Source organism: Ranitomeya variabilis, chromosome 6, assembly GCF_051348905.1.
Source record: "Ranitomeya variabilis isolate aRanVar5 chromosome 6, aRanVar5.hap1, whole genome shotgun sequence".
Taxonomy (NCBI): domain Eukaryota; kingdom Metazoa; phylum Chordata; class Amphibia; order Anura; family Dendrobatidae; genus Ranitomeya; species Ranitomeya variabilis.
The window spans coordinates 23,183,228-23,205,605 of NC_135237.1; the positions used below are offsets into that span (position 1 = coordinate 23,183,228).

General features: G+C 43.4%; 1 protein-coding gene across 6 annotated transcripts in view; it reads right to left on the reverse strand.

Moving 5' to 3' along the window:
• BZW2 (basic leucine zipper and W2 domains 2) overlaps window positions 1-22,378 on the reverse strand; it is a 50,648-nt gene that overhangs the window by 27,217 nt on the left and 1,053 nt on the right. For 2 of the 6 annotated variants that reach the window (XM_077268050.1, XM_077268055.1), the window contains exons 1-2: window positions 21,171-21,203; window positions 2,093-2,157 (exon numbers count right to left, since the gene is read on the reverse strand). In XM_077268050.1, the coding sequence (XP_077124165.1) occupies window positions 2,093-2,150 (58 nt within the window). In that variant the 5' untranslated portion in view covers window positions 2,151-2,157; window positions 21,171-21,203. Of the gene's footprint in view, window positions 1-2,092; window positions 2,158-21,170; window positions 21,204-21,364; window positions 21,400-21,715; window positions 21,740-22,378 lie in introns of those variants that run through there. The other 4 variants (XM_077268051.1, XM_077268053.1, XM_077268054.1 and 1 more) reach the window with 3 other exon arrangements.

Sequence of the window (22,378 nt, forward strand, 5' to 3'; positions counted from 1 at the left end):
GAAAAAAAACGCAAAAAAAAAAAATGCGGATTTCTTGCAGAAAATTTCCGGTTTTCTTCAGGAAATTTCTGCAAGAAATCCGCAACGTGTGCACATACCCTTAGGGTTGTGAATAGATATACTGCTGCTAGATATGTAGTGCCTTGCGTAAGTATTCGCCCCTCCTGGAACTTTTCAAGCTTTCCCACATATCATGCTTCAAACAAAGATACCAAATGTAAATTTTTGGTGAAGAATCAACAACAAGTGGAACACAAGTGTGAAGTTGAACAAAATTTATTGGTTATTTTAAATTTTTGTGGAAATTCAAAAACCGAAAAGTGGGGCGTGCAATATTATTCGGCCCCTTTACTTTCAGTGCAGAAGTTCATTGTGGATCTCTGAATGATCCAATGTTGTCCTAAATGCCTGATGATGATAAATATAATCCACCTGTGTGTAATCAAGTCTCCGTATAAATGCACCTGCTCTGTGATAGTCTCCGGGTTCTGTGTGAAGCACAGAGAGCATCATGAAGACCAAGGAACACAACAGGCAGGTCCGTGATACTGTTGTGGAGAAGTTTAAAGCCGGATTTGGATACAAAATGATTTCCAAAACTTTAAACATCCCAAGGAGCACTGTGCAAGCGATCATATTGAAATGGAAGGAGCATCATACCACTGCAAATCTACCAAGACCCGGCCGTCCCTCTACACTGTCATCTCAAGGAGAAGACTGATCAGAGATGCAGCCAAGAGGCCCATGATCACTCTGGATGAACTGCAGAGATCTACAGCTGAGGTGGGACAGTCTGTCCATAGGACAACAATCAGTCGTACACTGCACAAATCTGGCCTTTATGGAAGAGTGGCAAGAAGAAAGCCATTTCTCAAAGATATCCATAAAAAGTGTTGATTAAAGTTTGCAACAAGCCACCTGGGAGACACACCAAACATGTGGAAGAAGGTGCTCTGGTCAGATGAAACCAAAATCGAACTTTTTGGCAACAATGCCAAATGATATGTTTGGCGTAAAGGCAGCACAGCTCATCACCCTGAACACACCATCCCCACTGTCAAACATGGTGGTGGCGGCAGCATCATGGTTTGGGCCTGCTTTTCTTCAGCAGGGACAGGGAAGATGGTTAAAATTGATGGGAAGATGGATGGAGCCAAATACAGGACCATTCTTGAAGAAAACCTGTTGGAGTCTGCAAAAGACCTGAGACTGGGACGGAGATTTGTCTTCCAACAAGACAATGATCCCAAACATAAAGCAAAATCTACAATGGAATGGTTCACAAATAAACGTATCCAGGTGTTAGAATGGCCAAGTCAGAGTCCAGACCTCAATCCAGTCGAGAATCTGTGGAAAGAGCTGAAAACTGCTGTTCACAAACGATCTCCATCAACCTCACTGAGCTCGAACTGTTTGCCAAGGAAGAATGGGCAAAAATGTCAGTCTCTCAATGTACAAAACTGATAGAGACATACCCCAAGCGACTGCAGCTGTAATCGCAGAAAAAGGTGGCGCAACAAAGTATTAAGTTAAAGGGGACGAATAATATTGCACGTCCCACTTTTCAGTGTTTGATTTTCCACAAAAATTTAAAAATAACCAATAAATTTAATTCAACCTTCACAATTCTGAAAAGTTCCAGGGAGCGGAATACTTTTGCAAGGCACTGTATACAATCGTTATGCATGTCATTAACACAAGCTGCAGAAAGTGCCTAGTGCTTATAACTAAATGTGTCTAAACAGACTACAACAGCCACATGGATATTCATAAGATATTAATATACATATAATCCCAGGGACCAATATCCCATGCAATATATAGCACAGCAAGAAATTAATGCAGTAAAGTAGCAGCAGAGGAAAACTAAGCATAAAGGCTGGAGAGAAGGTATATGACCTGGTAGAGGCAGTGCAGATCCCCGACGCGCGTTTCACGTATTGCTTCTACCAATAGAAGCAATATGCCAAACACATGTCAGTGATCTGCACTGCCTTTTTTTTTTTTTAAATAGGAAATGTACTAAAGTTTATAAATTTTGATGAACCAGATAATCCACAAGGTAAGAAGTGTATGGGTTGGGGAAACTTACCCCTCTTTCTGGTTTTAAACCGCTGGCCCGTTAGCACTGGCTTCTGGTGCTTATTCATAAAATTTCTGTAAATAAAAAGCAATAAAAATTAAAATAGGATTTTTATAAAAAAATCTTAACATGAAAAAATAACAATAAATCAGTGTCTCCATATATTGGATATTTTATTTTTACAGTAAACCGGAAAATGGCCCAGTGGTTTCCCCGTCGCAGTAGTTCCCACCTGCAGCCCCAGCAGAGATCTGTGCGTCCCTTAGGCTACGTTCACATTTGCGTTGTTGGGCGCAGCGTCGTCGACGCATGCGTCATGCGCCCCTATCTTTAACATGGGGGGCGCATGGACATGCGCCGGTATGCGTTGTACTGCGTTTTACGACGCATGCGTCATATAGACGCACAAGACAGGGCGCAGGGGACGCTACTTGTAGCGTTTTCCCTGCGCCGAAATTCCCGATCTGTAGGATCTTATGACAACGCATGCGTCGCAAAACACTGCGTTGTGTACATGTGTTGTTGGTTGCGTCGCCGACACTGCGCCCAACAACGCAAATGTGAACGTAGCCTTACTCATTAGTTCGAGGCTGCAGCATCTCGGGGAACCTTTATCCATTAACCTGAGCAGAAATCAGATACAAAAAGAGCGTCTCTGACTCTGGAGGACCCATCGTGTCCTTACACTACACAGACGTCCTACTGACCTTATTGAGAATTGTGTAATGCCTCATTTCACCTGCGGAGGCACTGCAGCGTCCGATCAACTTATTGTTATTGGAAAATCTGCCTGATTGCGCAGACGCTCTCTGCTCTACCCAACTGTGAGCGGAGGATGCGCAAGCGCCTAGCTTTGATTGATGTGCATGGCGATCCGAGATCTTGCGCCTGCGCAGGAGCCTCATTATGGTGACGTCGCTATGTGCTGTTTTGCATAATAAAATGCTCAGAAATGTAGCAGGGTAACAACAACTATTTCCTGTAATAAAAAGTACCAAATTATAAAAAATAAATAAATAAATAAATAATCAGATTTGGCATCACTGCACGTGTAATAGCCAGAACAAATAGAATATAAATATATTTATTCCACATGATGAACGATGACTATATATATTTAATTATATATATATAATTTTTTTAAAATCTACCCCACTTGGAAGGGCGTTGTTCCTTTACCTTAGAGAGGGGATTACATCAGACACGGCTCCATTTCCTTTAAATTAAACCTTTAATTCCGGTGGCAACAAGACTGGACATATCGCCACCGCCGCTCGCGCCATATTCGTGTATGGAAGGTTTTGTAATCCAAGGACAAGACTATCAGAAAGTTAATGAAGAGGGCGGCGATCACGTCTCACGCTTTAATTAAGGCAGATTCCATCACAAGGCGAAATGGTCGAACATCGCGTTACTTGTAGATCTTGTACAACGATGCACGGGAACGGCCGCCATGGACGGAAATCTGCACCTGAGGACTTCAGGCCTCCTAACATTACTGACTTATTAAGTCCAAGATATCTGTACAGTGTTATCATATGGAGAAGCTGCGGTCTAAGTGCGCCACTGCACATCCAGAGCCACCTGATGCATGAGTACAATGACAGATCTGAAGTGAAGACATGTACGCAAGTCAACAGCAGCGAGCGATTCTTGATGAATGACATCATTATTCGCAAATTATGCACAAGCGACAACTTTTCCCAGAATATCCAGAGATAACAGGAAAAAGGGGAAACCCCCGTATTAACCTAGGAGTCTGGGGGCTGCAATAGGTGAACCATATAAATGTGGGGGCATATAGCAGCACTTTCTCTAAAAATGTCACTTGGATTTCCATAGTTGGCTCCACACCTGTACTGAGGTTGTTTTTAGTATTACAGCTCCGTTCGACAAAACCCCATGAATGTCGGGGCATCAATTTTTTTTTTTTTTAAGAAGGCGGACATGTTTTTCTAATCCTGGACAGCCGTTTTGAGCAGGGAAAATGGTGTGATCACACCTCAGGGTGGTCGCTGATGACTGATTGTATGAGGTAGCTCATGTCACCGGCCTGTCCCCGCTGGAATATTATTTGGAGCGAGCAGCATCTGCCCGCAGATATATATAGCTCACAATTCAGCGGCCTCTAATCTGCTGGGGAGCACCAGGGTCAACAAGGCGGCGGAACAGCACTTAAAGGGCAACTCTACCCATACACCCCCCTCCTCCTACTAGGTTACTATTATGTTACCCGTGCGGCCATTATAAATCTGTAGCAGCAGTTTATGAGATAATCGGCCTACTCTATACTAATATACATAATGGCCTCCATGTGTGAGAGTATCAGTGTTGCCCATAGCAACCAACCAGATTGCTGCTTTCATTTTCAAACCTGTTATAAAGAAATGTAAGCTGGAATCTGATTGGTTGCTATGAGTAACACACTTTCTAGAGGAGTGTGTTTGGTTTTTATGCCTGAGATCCTATAATTATTATGTAGGCGGTACAGTGTAAGCATGGAGGATGAGGGAATAAAGTGTCAGGTGTAACAGTGAATATGAACTTGGTCTTGTACAGGTGAAAAAATCAGTGGCCGCCTCACAGTGTGCGCTCATCTCCGCCGCTGCGCCCCTCTAACCCTCTCAGATTGCCAAACACCAACGCCGATCTGCAGACTGATGGGGATATTTTAGGAACCATTTCCAGGAAGAAATTCTCTCACTGACATGAATCTGCCCCCATACTCATTACTCTGGAGGAGGAGGCGTCGTACAACATAGGACACACCGAAAACCACAATACACTCCATCGCCTATTGTGAATGGTGGATCCTGTGTTATCCACTGTATATAGAGGTGTTATCAGTCATTGTACAGGAGGAGGAGGTCAGCTGTGATATCACCTATTGTGAATGGTGGATCCTGTGTTATCTACTGTATATAGAGGTGTTATCAGTCATTGTACAGGAGGAGGAGGTGAGCTGTGACATCACCTATTGTGAATGGTGGATCCTGTGTTATCTACTGTATATAGAGGTGCTATCAGTCATTGTACAGGAGGAGGAGGTGAGCTGTGATATCACCTATTGTGAATGGTGGATCCTGTGTTATCTACTGTATATAGAGTTATCAGTCATTGTACAGGAGGAGGAGGAGGTGAGCTGTGACATCACCTAATGTGAATGGTGGATCCTGTGTTGTCTCCTGTATATAGAGGTGTTATCAGTCATTGTACAGGAGGAGGAGGTGAGCTGTGACATCACCTATTGTGAATGGTGGATCCTGTGTTATCTACTGTATATAGAGATGTTATCAGTCATTGTACAGGAGGAGGAGGTGAGCTGTGACATCACCTATTGTGAATGATGGATCCTGTGTTATCTACTGTATATAGAGATGTTATCAGTCATTGTACAGGAGGTGGTGAGCTGTGACATCACCTAATGTGAATGGTGGATCCTGTGTTATCTACTGTATATAGAGATGTTATCAGTCATTGTACAGGAGGTGGTGAGCTGTGACATCACCTAATGTGAATGGTGGATCCTGTGTTATCTACTGTATATAGAGGTGTTATCAGTCATTGTACAGGAGGAGGAGGTGAGCTGTAACATCGACTATTGTGAATGATTGATTATATGTTGTATAATGTATACAGGTTATTCTAATGACTGAAGAATGGATGTATGAGTATCTACTATATAATTGTCTAAGGGTCACTTCCGTCTGTCCTTCTGTCTGTGTCACGGATATTCATTGGTCGCGGCCTCTGTCTGTCATGGAAATCCAAGTCGCTGATTGGTCGTGGCTGTTTTGCTGCGACCAATCAGCGACGGGCACAGTCCGGCGGCAAAATGGCCGCTCCTTCCTCCCCACAGTCAGCGCCCGCTCCATAATCCCCTCCAGTCAGCCCTCACACAGGGGTAATGGCAGCGTTAACGGACCGCGCTTTGCCGCGGTGTAACGCACTCCGTTAACTCTGCTATTAACCCTGTGTGACCAACTTTTTACTATTGATGCTGCGTATGCAGCATCAATAGTAAAAAGATCTAATGTTACAAATAATAAATAGGTTATTCTCACCTTCCGACGTCGCGGCTGTCCTCGGCAGTGCAAGCGGCAGGTTCCGGTGCCAAGGATGTTATGCGAGAAGGACCTGCCATGACGTCACGGTCATGTGACTGCGACGTCATCACAGGTCCTGCGCTCATACCAACTCTGGGACCGGAAGCTGACACGGGCACCGTACACAGGCGCCAGGACTTCAATGGGCCTTTGGAAAGTGAGTATATGTTTATTTTTTACTTTAAGTCAATTCTTTTTTTTTTTTTTTTTTAACAGGGATATGATGCCCACATTGCTATATACTACGTGGGCTGTGCAATACACCACGTGGCCTGTGTTATATACTGCATGCATGGGCTGTTATATACTATATGCAACCAGGCACAGCATATCACCGATGTTGTAACACACGGTTCTTTTTCCCCATGTGCCTCCTGAGGAACCATATCATGGGGGGGAAACGCGTAGAGGCGAGATCTGGGCACAGATAAGTGCACCAGATTTTTAACCATTTATTTCTTTGATTTTTTCACCATGTATACACTCTAAGCTAATATTGCTACTGTATTTATGTGCCTTTAGTATATAGAGAGTATTTTATCTCCTTTGTTTTTTGTGATAAATTCACAAACAGTCGATATATGTCATATGGATACTGGGTCTGACTCACTGTGCATTTTTTAACACTGCCTTATGCTTATACTGCAGCCCACTAGTATAGCCCCATAGGCACTCTCCTGTAGCAGGTTCAATTGTCTGTAGGGACTTGCCTAGGGCATCCAAGGGACAGCCGCCGAGGAGCGGGGGCGCCACTTTGCGTTCAAGAGGGTGCCAACCTCCGCTGTCAGGCAGGGCAGTCCGGGCAGGGACACATAAGGGTGTAATAGCCAGTGAAAAAGGCTTAGAGCAGACGGCTAGATGTGCCATATGTTATCCAACTGAGCCTTGAGAGGCAGTGTGTTTGTTTGTTGTCATTATGGCACTTTGGTGAAAATTTCATCTGGCATCTGTTTTGTTAAGTTTGGGCCCTAGGTGTGGGCAAGTGTGAGGTGTCCACGAGCAATCATTTACTAGGGATCCACAGGGCATCGAGGGTTAGCCGTCGAGGAGCGGGGGCGCCATATTGCGTCCAAGAGGGTGCCAACCCCCGCAGTTAGGTAGGGGTTACCCTAGGGATGTGTAGGTGTCAGATTTCAGACGGGTATCTCACTTCTCTCTGCCCACTAACATGCAGGCCAGTTAGTTAACCCTGTCTCATATAGAAGGGTTTTTTAAGGGGTTGTGTTGGTTTGTTTATCTGAAATAAAGATATTGTTTAAATTAGTTCTTGTTTAGTTTTCTGATAAATACTAATATGGGTTATCATTTATTATATTTCTGTTATAAACTACGTGGGCTGCGCTATAAACTACGTGGCCGGCTGCGCTATAAACTACGTGGCCGGCTGCGCTATAAACTACGTGGCCGGCTGCGCTATATACTACGTGGCCGGCTGCGCTATATACTACGTGGCCGGCTGCGCTATATACTACGTGGCCGGCTGCGCTATATACTACGTGGCCGGCTGCGCTATATACTACGTGGCCGGCTGCGCTATATACTACGTGGCCGGCTGCGCTATATACTACGTGGCCGGCTGCGCTATATACTACGTGGCCGGCTGCGCTATATACTACGTGGCCGGCTGCGCTATATACTACGTGGCCGGCTGCGCTATATACTACGTGGCCGGCTGCGCTATATACTACGTGGCCGGCTGCGAACAATCAGCAACAGGTGCAGTCCGGCCGCGAATTGGCGCGGGATTTGAACCATGCTTCGCCAATTGGTCGTGGCCAGCCAAATCCTGTGTATTCAATGTATTATTCTAAAATCTTCATAAACAAACTACATACATATTCTAGAATACCCGATGCGTTAGAATTGGGCTACCATCATATTTGACAGAGCAAACTTGCAAGAATTGAGTTTTTGTTTTTTTTTGTTTTTTTTTTAAACAGTGATAGTGATATGGGAAAAAAAAAATGGAACAAAAACTTGATTTGACCAGTGAATCACAGGATAACACGTTCCTTTTAAAACAGTCACCAAGCTTAAATGAAAACGTGTAATCCTGTAAATGAGCCATCCATGCTAACATGAAAATTCAACGTTTTCCTCAAATTGTCACCGTCACATTTACTGTTATTCAAGAACAGACGGAGCTTTTAAAATTCTGACATAAAAAGATCAATGTATTCGTCCAAATCAAGAGAAATCTTTCCTTCTGATGGAAACAGTTGGTGAAAAGAAACTTTTTTTGGATCTCACTACATAAAGGATAGAATTCTAAAACGGAACCTTTATCTTGAGAAACCTCCTACACGTCGGTCCTAGTTATTACGTGGGGGAGTTCCGCATCTCTCTCACATTCTCCATCAGGTATACTTCGAGGACATTCTCAAATACTTGTACTAAATGACATCTTCTATTACACCCCAGTCACCTCCAGAGCTGCATTTACGGAATACGGATGGTTATGGGGGATCAATTTAATTTTTAAATGCATGTATTTTGCCATTGGGTTTCATTAATAATATTGCATGGTTTGCCTTTTACAGGCGCTTTGTTTCCATTGCACATCGATGGCTGCATTGTAAGGGCTCATTCACATACCAAGTTTTTTTTTTTCCACGCATGAGTGTTTGTTTTTTCCACTGATAGTACTCGCACCTATGACAGTCTGTGGGGCTGTTCACATGTCCGTGATTTTTGCACACCAAGTAGTCAGTGCAAAATTGTGGAGACATGTCCGATATTGCTCCGAGTATCGTGGTCTGTGGGACCTTAAAGAAATTAAAAATAGCATCTGAGTGTTGACCGATTTATTTGTGCGCTGTCCATTTATCACTGACTGATAGGAGGAGAAGGTGAAGACTTTTTTTGTCCTCATCAGAAGAAAAAAAACAAACAAACGATGAAAATGATTAAATTTGGTCCATTTTTCTCAGATGCAAAAAAGAAACAAACAAAAAAAAAAAAAACGTAACGCGCCCTCAACTGAGAATTCATCATAATTTATTTTCTAAACTGCTCCATGCGGATTTATAACCACAGATTACACCAAAGCGGAGCTGACCGTTGATGTGGTCATAAATCAGCCGAAAAGACAAAATGAACTCACTGACGGATTCTCAGTTAAATCATTTTACAATAAGCAGATTGCAGGGAGAGAGAGCCTGTAAGAGGCAAATGATGCAATCCGGTTCTAAAGGTGTTTAGTCTAAAATTTGAAAAATAAAAAAAAATAAAATTTATTCACCGAGCCACTTAGTTATCACTTTTGCCTGTGACATGGGGCTTCACCGAGAGGATGGATGAAGAAAAGAAAAATTTAAAATTTTGGGTCCATGACTAGAAAACTGTCCAGATTTCAATCCTATAGAGAACCTGTAGTCAATCCTAAAAAAGAGGGTGACACAAAAACACAAATTGTGATAACCTCCGAGCTCTGATGAAACAAGAACGGGCGGCCATCAGTCAGGATCTGCCCAGAAGCTGATATCCATCTGCCGGGGTAAAAGGGCAGGAGAGTAGGGAACAAGGGGGCAGGAGCGCCGAGCACAAGGGAAATAAGGGGCAGAAGACTGGAGAATAAGGGGCAGTGCTGGAAATATTGACAGAAACTTCATGTATTTGTCAATAAAGTTTAACCCCTTAGTGACCAGCAATACGTCTTTTTACTGACCTGGGTTATAAGATACTAGCATCACGCGATGGGTGACAATCCTATAGATGTCAGCGGTACACTATAGCTATAGCAGCCTGTTAATTTCTTCATTCCTGAAATGCCACTTTGCATTAATTCCTGAAAACCACGTGAAGGGTTAATTAACTACATGAAAGCAATTTGGAATACATTGAGGGGTGCAGCTTTTAAAATGTTATCACTTGTGGGGGGGTTTCCATTATATAGGACCCCCAAAGTCACTTCAAAATGTAATAGGTCCCTGAAAAAATAAGTTTTGTACATTTCCTTGAAAAAAATAAAAATTACTGCTACAATTTTAAACCTTTTAAAAAGCGAACAAAATAAAACAACATTTTACAAATTATGCTGACGTAAAGCAGACATGAGGGAAAAGTTCTGAATGTTTTTGTGTGGTATCACTATTAAAAGGGATAATCAAAGTTTGAAAATTGCTAATTTGTTGACATCTTTGTAAAATTTCTGATATTTGTATGAATAAACGTAGAAAATATCAACATCAATTTACCATTATCATAAAGTTCATTGTCTCATTGATTTTGAGATTGTCATAACAAAAACAAAGTGACACTGGTCAGATTTAAAAAATGTTTTTGCTCGGTCACTAAGGGGTTTAAAAAACGTATGGAATGTTTTTAACTGTACATGAGTAACTAAAGAAACATCCACTGAAAGAGCAAAAAAATCACAGAAGTGAAGATTTGCAAACACTTTTGGCCTCAGCCATAAAATTAAAGTCACACCAGATCATTAGCAGTTCCAATTGCTTCAAGGGACGGGGCACAAACTTGGAGGTCTCCAAGTCAAAATCGAATTGAAAGAAATGGGCGTTTCGAATAATGGAATCTGGCTGATGATATCTTGATGATAAACTACCATAAACTTGCCCTGTAAGGTCGGCCTTGTTGGGAAAAAAAAAAAAAAAAGTAGTTTTCCAGAGGGGATGAAATGAAAAGGAACTCAACACCTAATGGCCATTGGCCTTCATCCACTCCAAGCTCTGATCCATCTGTACAATGTGACATCTCCATATGTGAGCCGTGCGCCTCCCCGTTTGTCAGGTGACCACCCACTGGCTCTACTGATTGGCTGACACCTCCTAGGGGGCGGTCTTAGCGATCGTCATCCCCTCACCGGCATTTGAGAATTCTACTCATTTTTATCTACCGGTTTACATCAGATAGCGGTGAATTCAGACGTTTCTGGCGTTCTTAGTACTTTTATGTAATTGCTGCCAAGTGCTATTTGATAGGATGGCTTCCTTTCGTACAAAAGTGTAACTTCCCTTTAAATGTCACTTAGCTGCGGACACAAAACCACTGGAAGAACTGCAGCCGATTATCGCTTCAGATGAACAAAGCCATAAAATAAAAAGGAGAAGCTGGAAGTGATACGCGCCATTTATCTGGACAACTTCTCCACGTATGTCGTATTTGAAGGTCATAGTAGTCAGACGGCTGTCTAATGGCGGCTGCCCCCCCAGTGCGCACGCACCCTTCCCTGCACCGCGACAGCCCCCCGCACGCACCCTTCCCTGCACCGCGACAGCCCCCCGCACGCACCCTTCCCTGCACCGCGACAGCCCCCCGCACGCACCCTTCCCTGCACCGCGACAGCCCCCCGCACGCACCTTTCCCTGCACCGCGACAGCCCCCCGCACGCACCCGTCCCTGCACCGCGACAGCCCCCCGCACGCACCCTTCCCTGCACCGCGACAGCCCCCCGCACGCACCCTTCCCTGCACCACAGACAACTCTAAGGCTAAGTACACATTAGCGTATCTGTGTGCAGCGTATCATCTGCATGCACAAATGCACAGTTACGCTGCACTTTTTATCCGCATCAGCCTACACATGATGCAAAAAAACCGCTGCGTGTGCATGCGTTTTCGTTGTTTCTGCACATGCGTTCGATATTTCCAGGAGAGAGTATCTCAATCAGTTCCTGGACATGCTCAGTCTCAAGTATGCATGTGCATCGAACGCATGCATACGCATGTCCTAGCATACCAATGCATTCCCATAGACAGTAATGCGTTGTTTTGACGCGCTCATCCGCATGCACATATTTAATGCCTCAAAAAATGCAACATATTGTGTTTACCGGACACCACGAAACGACGCATGCGGACACATCCGCATACACTGATGCCAACGCATGTCCCTGCGTACACAATGTTAAATATATGTACGCATGACACAGAACTCCCAGTCCCAGCAAACCACATCACTGGATAGAGGAGATCCTAGGCCAAGAACCAGCCATCAAGGAGACACAGATTTCATAAGACTCCCATTTCTCCCTCCTACATCGTTTGCTGGTGCACCATGAAATAACGGGGATTAGTGAAGAGTCAATAGTTTCTCCAGGAGCAGAATCACATTGTACAAGGAGGATTTGTTTGGTTTTCCTGGTAATTTACCTCCCGGCAGCCTCCTCTCTGCTGCGCTGCAATTAAATCTGGATTTAGAAGGTTTCAATACAGAAGAACGGCAATTCTGACAACATAATGGAAAGAGCCACACACGGGAAAGAAGGGTCATGTGCTCAGCAGACAAAGGAACGAGCTACAGGCGAACAACGCGACATCTCTGCCTCCACAGAAGTATTTTTGGAAACAGGTAAAAAAAAAAAAAAAAAAAAGAAGACATAATTAGCCATTGAATAAAAAGTATTGGAGCTGAAAATTATAGGAATACATATGTAAGAAAAAACACAGTATGTGAGGGCAAAAAAGTCTATATTCCGCTTTCCACCTGCAGATGTGGTTTAAATTGGTTACCAACAATAACATCTTACTGACACTATGTATCTTGTACTTCGAGAAATATAACTAAATATGTGCAAGACTACTATAATACTGCCCCCTATGTACAAGAATATAACTACTATAATACTGCTCCTATGTACAAGAATATAACTACTATAATACTGCCCCTATGTACAAGAATATAACTACTATAATACTGCCCCTATGTACAAGAATATAACTACTATAATACTGCCCCCTATGTACAAGAATATAACTACTATAATACTGCCCCCTATGTACAAGAATATAACTACTATAATACTGCCCCCTATGTACAAGAATATAACTACTATAATACTGCCCCTATGTACAAGAATATAACTACTATAATACTGCCCCTATGTACAAGAATATAACTACTATAATACTGCCCCTATGTACAAGAATATAACTACTATAATACTGCCCCTATGTACAAGAATATAACTACTATAATACTGCCCCCTATGTACAAGAATATAACTACTATAATACTGCTCCTATGTACAAGAATATAACTACTATAATACTGCTCCTATGTACAAGAATATAACTACTATAATACTGCTCCTATGTACAAGAATATAACTACTATAATACTGCCCCTATGTACAAGAATATAACTACTATAATACTGCCCCTATGTACAAGAATATAACTACTATAATACTGCTCCTATGTACAAGAATATAACTACTATAATACTGCCCCCTATGTACAAGAATATAACTACTATAATACTGCCCCTATGTGCAAGAATATAACTACTATAATACTGCTCCTATGTACAAGAATATAACTACTATAATACTGCTCCTATGTACAAGAATATAACTACTATAATACTGCTCCTATGTACAAGAATATAACTACTATAATACTGCTCCTATGTACAAGAATATAACTACTATAATACTGCCCCTATGTACAAGAATATAACTACTATAATACTGTTCCTATGTACAAGAATATAACTACTATAATACTGCCCCTATGTACAAGAATATAACTACTATAATACTGCTCCCTATGTACAAGAATATAACTACTATAATACTGCCCCTATGTACAAGAATATAACTACTATAATACAGCTCCTATGTACAAGAATATAACTACTATAATACTGCTTCTATGTACAAGAATATAACTACTATAATACTGCCCCTATGTACAAGAATATAACTACTATAATACTGCCCCTATGTACAAGAATATCTACTATATAATTGTCTAAGGGTCACTTCCATCTTTCTGTCTGTCACGGATACTCATTGGTCGCGGCCTCTGTCTGTCATGGAATCCAAGTCGCTGATTGGTCTCGCCAGCTGCCTGTCATGGCTGCCGCGACCAATCAGCGACGGCTACAGTCCGATTAGTCCCTCCATACTCCCCGCAGTCACCGCTCACACAGGGTTAATGCCAGCGGTAACGGACCGCGTTATGCCGTGGGTAACTCACTCCGCTATTAACCCTGTGTGACCAAGTTTTTACTATTAATGCTGCCTATGCAGCGTCAATAGTAAAAAGATCTAATGTTAAAAATAATAATAATAGAAAAAAAATTATATACTCACCTTCCGCTGCCTTTCCCACTCCTCGTGACGCTCCGGTGACCGCTCCATGCAAGCGGCAGGTTCGGGTGCCAAGGATGGTATGCGAGAAGGACCTTCCATGACTTCATGATCATGTGACCGCGACGTCATCACAGGTCCTGCGCTCATACAAACCCTGGGACCGGAAGCTGCCGCGTGCACCGCACACAGGGCCAGGACTTCAACGGGCCTTCGGAAGGTGAGTATGTTTATTTTTTATTTTAAGTCTGTATACTACGTGGCTCTGTGCTGTATACTCCGTCGCTGTGCAACATACTACGTGGGCTGGGCAATATACTACGTGGACATACATATTATAGAATACCCGATGCATTAGAATCGGGCCACCATCTAGTAACTACTATAATACTGCCCCTATGTACAAGAATATAACTACTATAATACTGCTCCTATGTACAAGAATATAACTACTATAATACTGCTCCTATGTACAAGAATATAACTACTATAATACTGCTCCTATGTACAAGAATATAACTACTATAATACTGCCCCCTATGTACAACAATATAACTACTATAATACTGCCCCTATGTACAAGAATATAACTACTATAATACTGCCCCTATGTACAAGAATATAACTACTATAATACTGCCCCTATGTACAAGAATATAACTACTATAATACTGCCCCTATGTACAAGAATATAACTACTATAATACTGCCCCTATGTACAAGAATATAACTACTATAATACTGCCCCTATATACAGGAATATAACTACTATAATACTGCCCCTATGTACAAGAATATAACTACTATAATACTGCCCCTATGTACAAGAATATAACTACTATAATACTGTCCCTATGTACAAGAATATATATACTATAATACTGCTCCTATATACAAGAATATAACTACTATAATACTGTCCCTATGTACAAGAATATATATACTATAATACTGCTCCTATGTACAAGAATATAACTACTATAATACTTCCCCTATGTACAAGAATATAACTACTATAATACTGCTCCTATGTACAAGAATATAACTACTATAATACTGCTCCTATGTACAAGAATATAACTACTATAATACTGCCCCCTATGTACAACAATATAACTACTATAATACTGCCCCTATGTACAAGAATATAACTACTATAATACTGCCCCTATGTACAAGAATATAACTACTATAATACTGCCCCTATGTACAAGAATATAACTACTATAATACTGCCCCTATGTACAAGAATATAACTACTATAATACTGCCCCTATGTACAAGAATATAACTACTATAATACTGCCCCTATATACAGGAATATAACTACTATAATACTGCCCCTATGTACAAGAATATAACTACTATAATACTGCCCCTATGTACAAGAATATAACTACTATAATACTGTCCCTATGTACAAGAATATATATACTATAATACTGCTCCTATATACAAGAATATAACTACTATAATACTGTCCCTATGTACAAGAATATATATACTATAATACTGCTCCTATGTACAAGAATATAACTACTATAATACTTCCCCTATGTACAAGAATATAACTACTATAATACTGCTCCTATGTACAAGAATATAACTACTATAATACTGCTCCTATGTACAAGAATATAACTACTATAATACTGCCCCCTATGTACAACAATATAACTACTATAATACTGCCCCTATGTACAAGAATATAACTACTATAATACTGCCCCTATGTACAAGAATATAACTACTATAATACTGCCCCTATGTACAAGAATATAACTACTATAATACTGCCCCTATGTACAAGAATATAACTACTATAATACTGCCCCTATGTACAAGAATATAACTACTATAATACTGCTCCTATATACAGGAATATAACTACTATAATACTGCCCCTATGTACAAGAATATAACTACTATAATACTGCCCCTATGTACAAGAATATAACTACTATAATACTGCCCCTATGTACAAGAATATAACTACTATAATACTGCCCCTATGTACAAGAATATAACTACTATAATACTGTCCCTATGTACAAGAATATACAGTTAGGTCCATATATATTTGGACAGAGGCAACATTTTTCTAATTTTGCTTATAGACATTACCACAATTAATTTTAAACAAAACCATTCAGATGCAGTTGAAGTTCAGACTTTCAGCTTTCATTTGAGGGGATCCACATTAAAATTGGATGAAGGGTTTAGGAGTTTCAGCTCCTTAACATGTGCCACCCTGTTTTTAAAGGGACCAAAAGTAATTGGACAATTGACTCCAAGGCTATTTCACGGACAGGTGTGGGCAATCCCTTCGTTATGTCATTCTCAATTAAACAGATAAAAAGCCTGGAGTTGATTTGAGATGTGGTGCTGCATTTGGAAGGTTTTGCTGTGAAGTAAACATGCGATCAAAGGAGCTCTCCATGCAGGTGATACAAGCCATCCTTAAGCTGCAAAAACAGAAAAAACCCATCCGAGAAATTGCTACATTATTAGGAGTGGTAAAATCTACAGTTTGGTGCATCCTGAGAAAGAAAGAAAGCACTGGTGAACTCATCAATGCAAAAAGACCTGGGCGCCCACGGAAGACAACAGTGGTGGATGATCGCAGAATAATCTCCATGGTGAAGAGAAACCCCTTCACAACAGCCAACCAAGTGACCAACACTCTCCAGGAGGTCGGCGCATCAATATCCAAATCTACCATAAAGAGAAGACTGCAAGACAGTAACTACAGAGGGTTCACTGCACGGTGCAAGCCACTCATAAGCATCAAGAATAAGAAGGCGAGACTGGACTTTGCTAAAAAACATCTTAAAAAAAGCCAGCGCAGTTCTGGAAGAACATTCTATGGACAGATGAAACCAAGATCAACCTCTACCAGAATGATGGAAAGAGAAAAGTATGGCGAAGGCTTGGTCCAGCTCATGATCCAAAGCATACCACATCATCTGTAAAACATGGTGGAGGCAGTGTGATGGCTTGGGCATGCATGGCTGCCAGTGGCACTGGGTCACTAGTGTTTATGGATGATGTGACACAGGAATGAATTCTGAGGTCTTCAGAGCCGCCATACTGTGTGCTCAGATCCTGCCAAATGCAGCCAAACTGATTGGTCGTCGTTTCATACTACAGATGGACAATGACCCAAAACATAAAGCCAAAGCAACCCAGGAGTTTATTAAATCAAAGAAGTGGAATATTCTTGAATGGCCAAGTCAGTCACCTGATCTCAACCCAATTGAGCAGCATTTCACTTGTTAAAGACTAAACTTCAGACAGAAAGGCCACAAACAAACAGCAACTGGAAACCACAGCAGTGAAGGCCTGACAGAGCATCAAAAAGGAGGAAACACAGCGTCTGGTGATGTCCATGAGTTCAAGACTTCAGGCAGTCATTGCCAACAAAGGGTTTTCAACCAAGTACTAAAAATTAACATTTTATTTAAAATTATTGAATCTGTCCAATTACTTTTGGTCCCTTTAAAAACAGGGTGGCACCTGTTAAGGATCTGAAACTCCTAAACCCTTCATCCAATTTTAATGTGGATACCCTCAAATGAAAGCTGAAAGTCTGAACTTCAACTGCATCTGAATTGTTTTGTTTAAAATTCATTGTGGTAATGTCTGTAACCAAAATTAGAAAAATGTTGCCTCTGTCCAAATATATATGAACCTAACTAACTACTATAATACTGCCCTATGTACAAGAATATAACTACTATAATACTGCTCCTATGTACAAGAATATAACTACTATAATACTGCTCCTTTGTACAGGAATATAACTACTGTAATACTGCCCCTATGTACAAGAATATAACTACTATAATACTGCTCCTATGTACAAGAATATAACTACTATAATATTGTTCCTATGTACAAGAATATAACTACTATAATACTGCCCCTATGTACAAGAATATAACTACTAAATAATAAAATAAAACATGATTACACAATAATTCATATATTAAAAAATGATATCACAAAATTAGGTGGGAGAGATTAAAAAAAAACAAAAAACAAAAAACAAAATATAAAATCACATTGTATGCATGTTTTAATATATGAATTGTTGTGCAATCATGCTTTATACAAATTAATTAATAAGGGATTATTTTGTAAACATATTTCTTTGAACACTTCTTTTGGGGTTATATATTCTATACCCCATGCCTCATATATCCAGTACATTGTGATGGAAAACCATTCTCTATAGATTATGATGCGATCAGCCAGACACGCTGCACTGAATAAAGTGGGTCCTTCAACTGGGTTATGGTCGCCCTCTCACCCGCCAGCACACCCGAGATCTGTTGCCCGTCGTGAACGGACCAGGGGTGAGCACGCTCGACCATTGCTACATTCAATGTGTAGGAGACTGTAATACAGCGCCGCCATAGACCGTGAACAGAGCTAGGGCCGAGGGGGCGCACAGCCCTTAGAATTGGGGTCCAGAGCCCCAGCAGTCAGTCACAGCGATCCCACAGAGAGGAGATAACTTTATTTTATCCATCGGTGACTCTGCGGTCATAGTATTTCCCATGCAGTAATTTTACTGTGCCAGGATTATTCACCCATGGTCTGATCTGCTGCTCTACTAAGGAAAAGGGAAATAATATTCTGCCCTCAGCTATAAAGATACCGCTGGATAGCACATACTGCTGCCACAGACTAAAGGGACACTTTGCATTCAAAAAGCTGCTCCTCCAGTTTCGATATAATTCTAATTAGATGACATACACAGACCCTGTTCTTCCATGTAGATCTCTATATATTATTACAGACGTACAGTTGAAACCAGAAGTTTCCATCCACTATATAACAAAACACATCTGCAGGTTTTTGTCAATATCAATGACATAAAATCAGAATAAACCTTTCCTGTTTTAGGTCAATTTGGATTACCATAATTATTAATATTTGCTATCATACGGCTGCTCAGGAAGGAGATGGGTTCTGTGTCCCAGAGATGAACGTACTTTGGTCCAACATGTGCATATCAACCCAAGGATAAAAGCAAAAGTTCTTGTGAAGATGATGGCGGAAGCTGGTAAGATTGTGTCAATATCCACAGTGAAACCAGTAATGTATCAACATGGGCTGAAAAGCCACTCTGCCAGGAAGAAGCCATTACTCCAAAAGAAACAAAAAAAGACAGATTAAAGTTTGCAAATGCCGACAGGAACAAAGACCTTCATTTTTGGAGACATGTCCTGTGATCTGATGAAACCAAAATTAAACTTTTTGTGAATAATGATCATCGTTATGTTCGGGGGAAAAAGTGAAAAGTTTGGAAGCCTAAGAACACCATCCCCACTGTGAAGCATGGGGGGCGGCAGCATCATGTTGTGGGGATGTTTTGCTGCAGGAGGGACCGATACACTTCACAAAATAGATGGCAGCATGAGAAAAGACGATTATGTGCAATACTGAAGCAAGATCTCAAGACATCAGCCAGGAAGTTAAAGCTTGGGGGGAAATAGGTCTTCCAAATGGACAAATGGCATACTGCCAAAATGGTAACAAAGTGGCTTCAGGATAACAAAGTCAATGTTCTCAAGCGGCCATCACAAAGCCCTGATCTTAGTCCTAATGAAGATGTATGGGCAAAGCTGAAAAGGCCGGTGCGAGCAAGGTGACCTACAAACCTGGATCAGTTACACCAGTGCTGTCAGGAGGAATGGGCCCAAATTCTGACCAACTATTGTGAGAAGCTTGTGGAAGGAGATCCCAAACATCTGAACCAAGTCATTCAGTGTAAGGACAATGGTACCAAATACTAATGAAATGGATGGAAACTTCTGACTTTGCAGTAAGTGATAAAAATGCCTTAAAACATTCCCTCCCTCTCATTATTCTGGCATTTGGCAAATATTAATAATTATGGTAATCCTAACTGACCTATAACGGGAAAGGTTTATCCTGATTGTATGTCAGATATTGAGAAGAACCTGCAGATGTGTCTTTATATAGTGGATGGAAACGTCTGGTTTCAGCTGTACATATATACCTCCAGTACATTGTGTCCCCTCCATATACAGTACATGTGTACCACAACCTGCAGTGGTGTTAGTGCTGTGTACTCCGCATGCAGTGTGTTTGGGGTGGGGACAGTGCTGTGTACACGGTTAGGCCAGGGTCACACTTACGAGTTTCTCGTATCTATACCCGGCACTGCCGCCGGCACTCGGGACTGGAGCGTTCAGCTGCATGAATTTCTATGCAGCTGAACGCTCCGGTCCAAACCGCCGGATGCAGTGCCAGGAATTGATACGCGAGTTTCTCATATTGCACACACGTGTGACCCCGGCCTTAGGCTACGTTCACACTAGCGTTGTGCGCCGCTGCGTCGGCGACGCAACGCACAACGCACGCAAAAACGCGGCAAAACGCACGCAAAAACGCTGCGTTTTGCGACGCATGCGTCGGTTTTTGCCGAAAATCGGACGCAAGAAAAATGCAACTTGTTGCGTTTTCTTGGTCCGACGCTTGCGGCAAAAAAGACGCATGTGTGGCACAACGCAACAAAAAAAAACGCATGCGTCCCCCATGTTAAGTATAGGGGGCGCATGACGCATGCGTCGCCGCTGCGTCGCCGACGCAAACCCGACGCACATTAGCTTAACGCTAATGTGAACGTAGCCTTAGTGAACTGCTTGCAGTCGGTGCCCTGCACACTGGGATGTTCTGCCTGCAGTGGTGTCAGTGCTCTGCACACTCTGGTGCTCTGCAGTGTGTCGGTGCTCTGCAAACAGTGGTGTCAGCGCTGTGCATACTCTGGTGCTCTGCAGTGGTGTCGGTGGTGTGCGGTGGTGTTGCAGCTCTGCACATTGGTGTCGGTGCTGGGCCGTCTCCCCCCCGCACTCACCTATGCGCTGCTCTCCGGCCGTCTCCCTCCCGCACTCACCTATGCGCTGCTCCGGCCGTCTCCCTCCCGCACTCACCTATGCGCTGCTCCTCCGGCCGTCTCCCTCCCGCACTCACCTATGCGCTGCTCCTCCAGCCGTCTCCCTCCCGCACTCACCTATGCGCTGCTCCGGCCATCTCCCTCCCGCACTCACCTATGCGCTGCTCCTCCGGCCGTCTCCCTCCCGCACTCACCTATGCGCTGCTGCTCCGGCCGTCTCCCTCCCGCACTCACCTATGCGCTGCTCCTCCGGCCGTCTCCCTCCCGCACTCACCTATGCGCTGCTCCGGCCATCTCCCTCCCGCACTCACCTATGCGCTGCTCCTCCGGCCGTCTCCCTCCCGCACTCACCTATGCGCTGCTGCTCCGGCCGTCTCCCTCCCGCACTCACCTATGCGCTGCTGCTCCGGCCGTCTCCCTCCCGCACTCACCTATGCGCTGCTGCTCCGGCCGTCTCCCTCCCGCACTCACCTATGCGCTGCTCCGGCCGTCTCCCTCCCGCACTCACCTATGCGCTGCTCCGGCCGTCTCCCTCCCGCACTCACCTATGCGCTGCTCCGGCCGTCTCCCCCCCGCACTCACCTATGCGCTGCTGCTCCGGCCGTCTCCCTCCCGCACTCACCTATGCGCTGCTCCGGCCGTCTCCCTCCCGCACTCACCTATGCGCTGCTCCGGCCGTCTCCCTCCCGCACTCACCTATGCGCTGCTCCGGCCGTCTCCCCCCCGCACTCACCTATGCGCTGCTCCGGCCGTCTCCCCCCCGCACTCACCTATGCGCTGCTGCTCCGGCCGTCTCCCTCCCGCACTCACCTATGCGCTGCTGCTCCGGCCGTCTCCCTCCCGCACTCACCTATGCGCTGCTGCTCCGGCCGTCTCCCTCCCGCACTCACCTATGCGCTGCTCCGGCCGTCTCCCTCCCGCACTCACCTATGCGCTGCTCCGGCCGTCTCCCTCCCGCACTCACCTATGCGCTGCTCCGGCCGTCTCCCCCCCGCACTCACCTATGCGCTGCTGCTCCGGCCGTCTCCCTCCCGCACTCACCTATGCGCTGCTCCGGCCGTCTCCCTCCCGCACTCACCTATGCGCTGCTCCGGCCGTCTCCCTCCCGCACTCACCTATGCGCTGCTCCGGCCGTCTCCCCCCCGCACTCACCTATGCGCTGCTCCGGCCGTCTCCCCCCCGCACTCACCTATGCGCTGCTGCTCCGG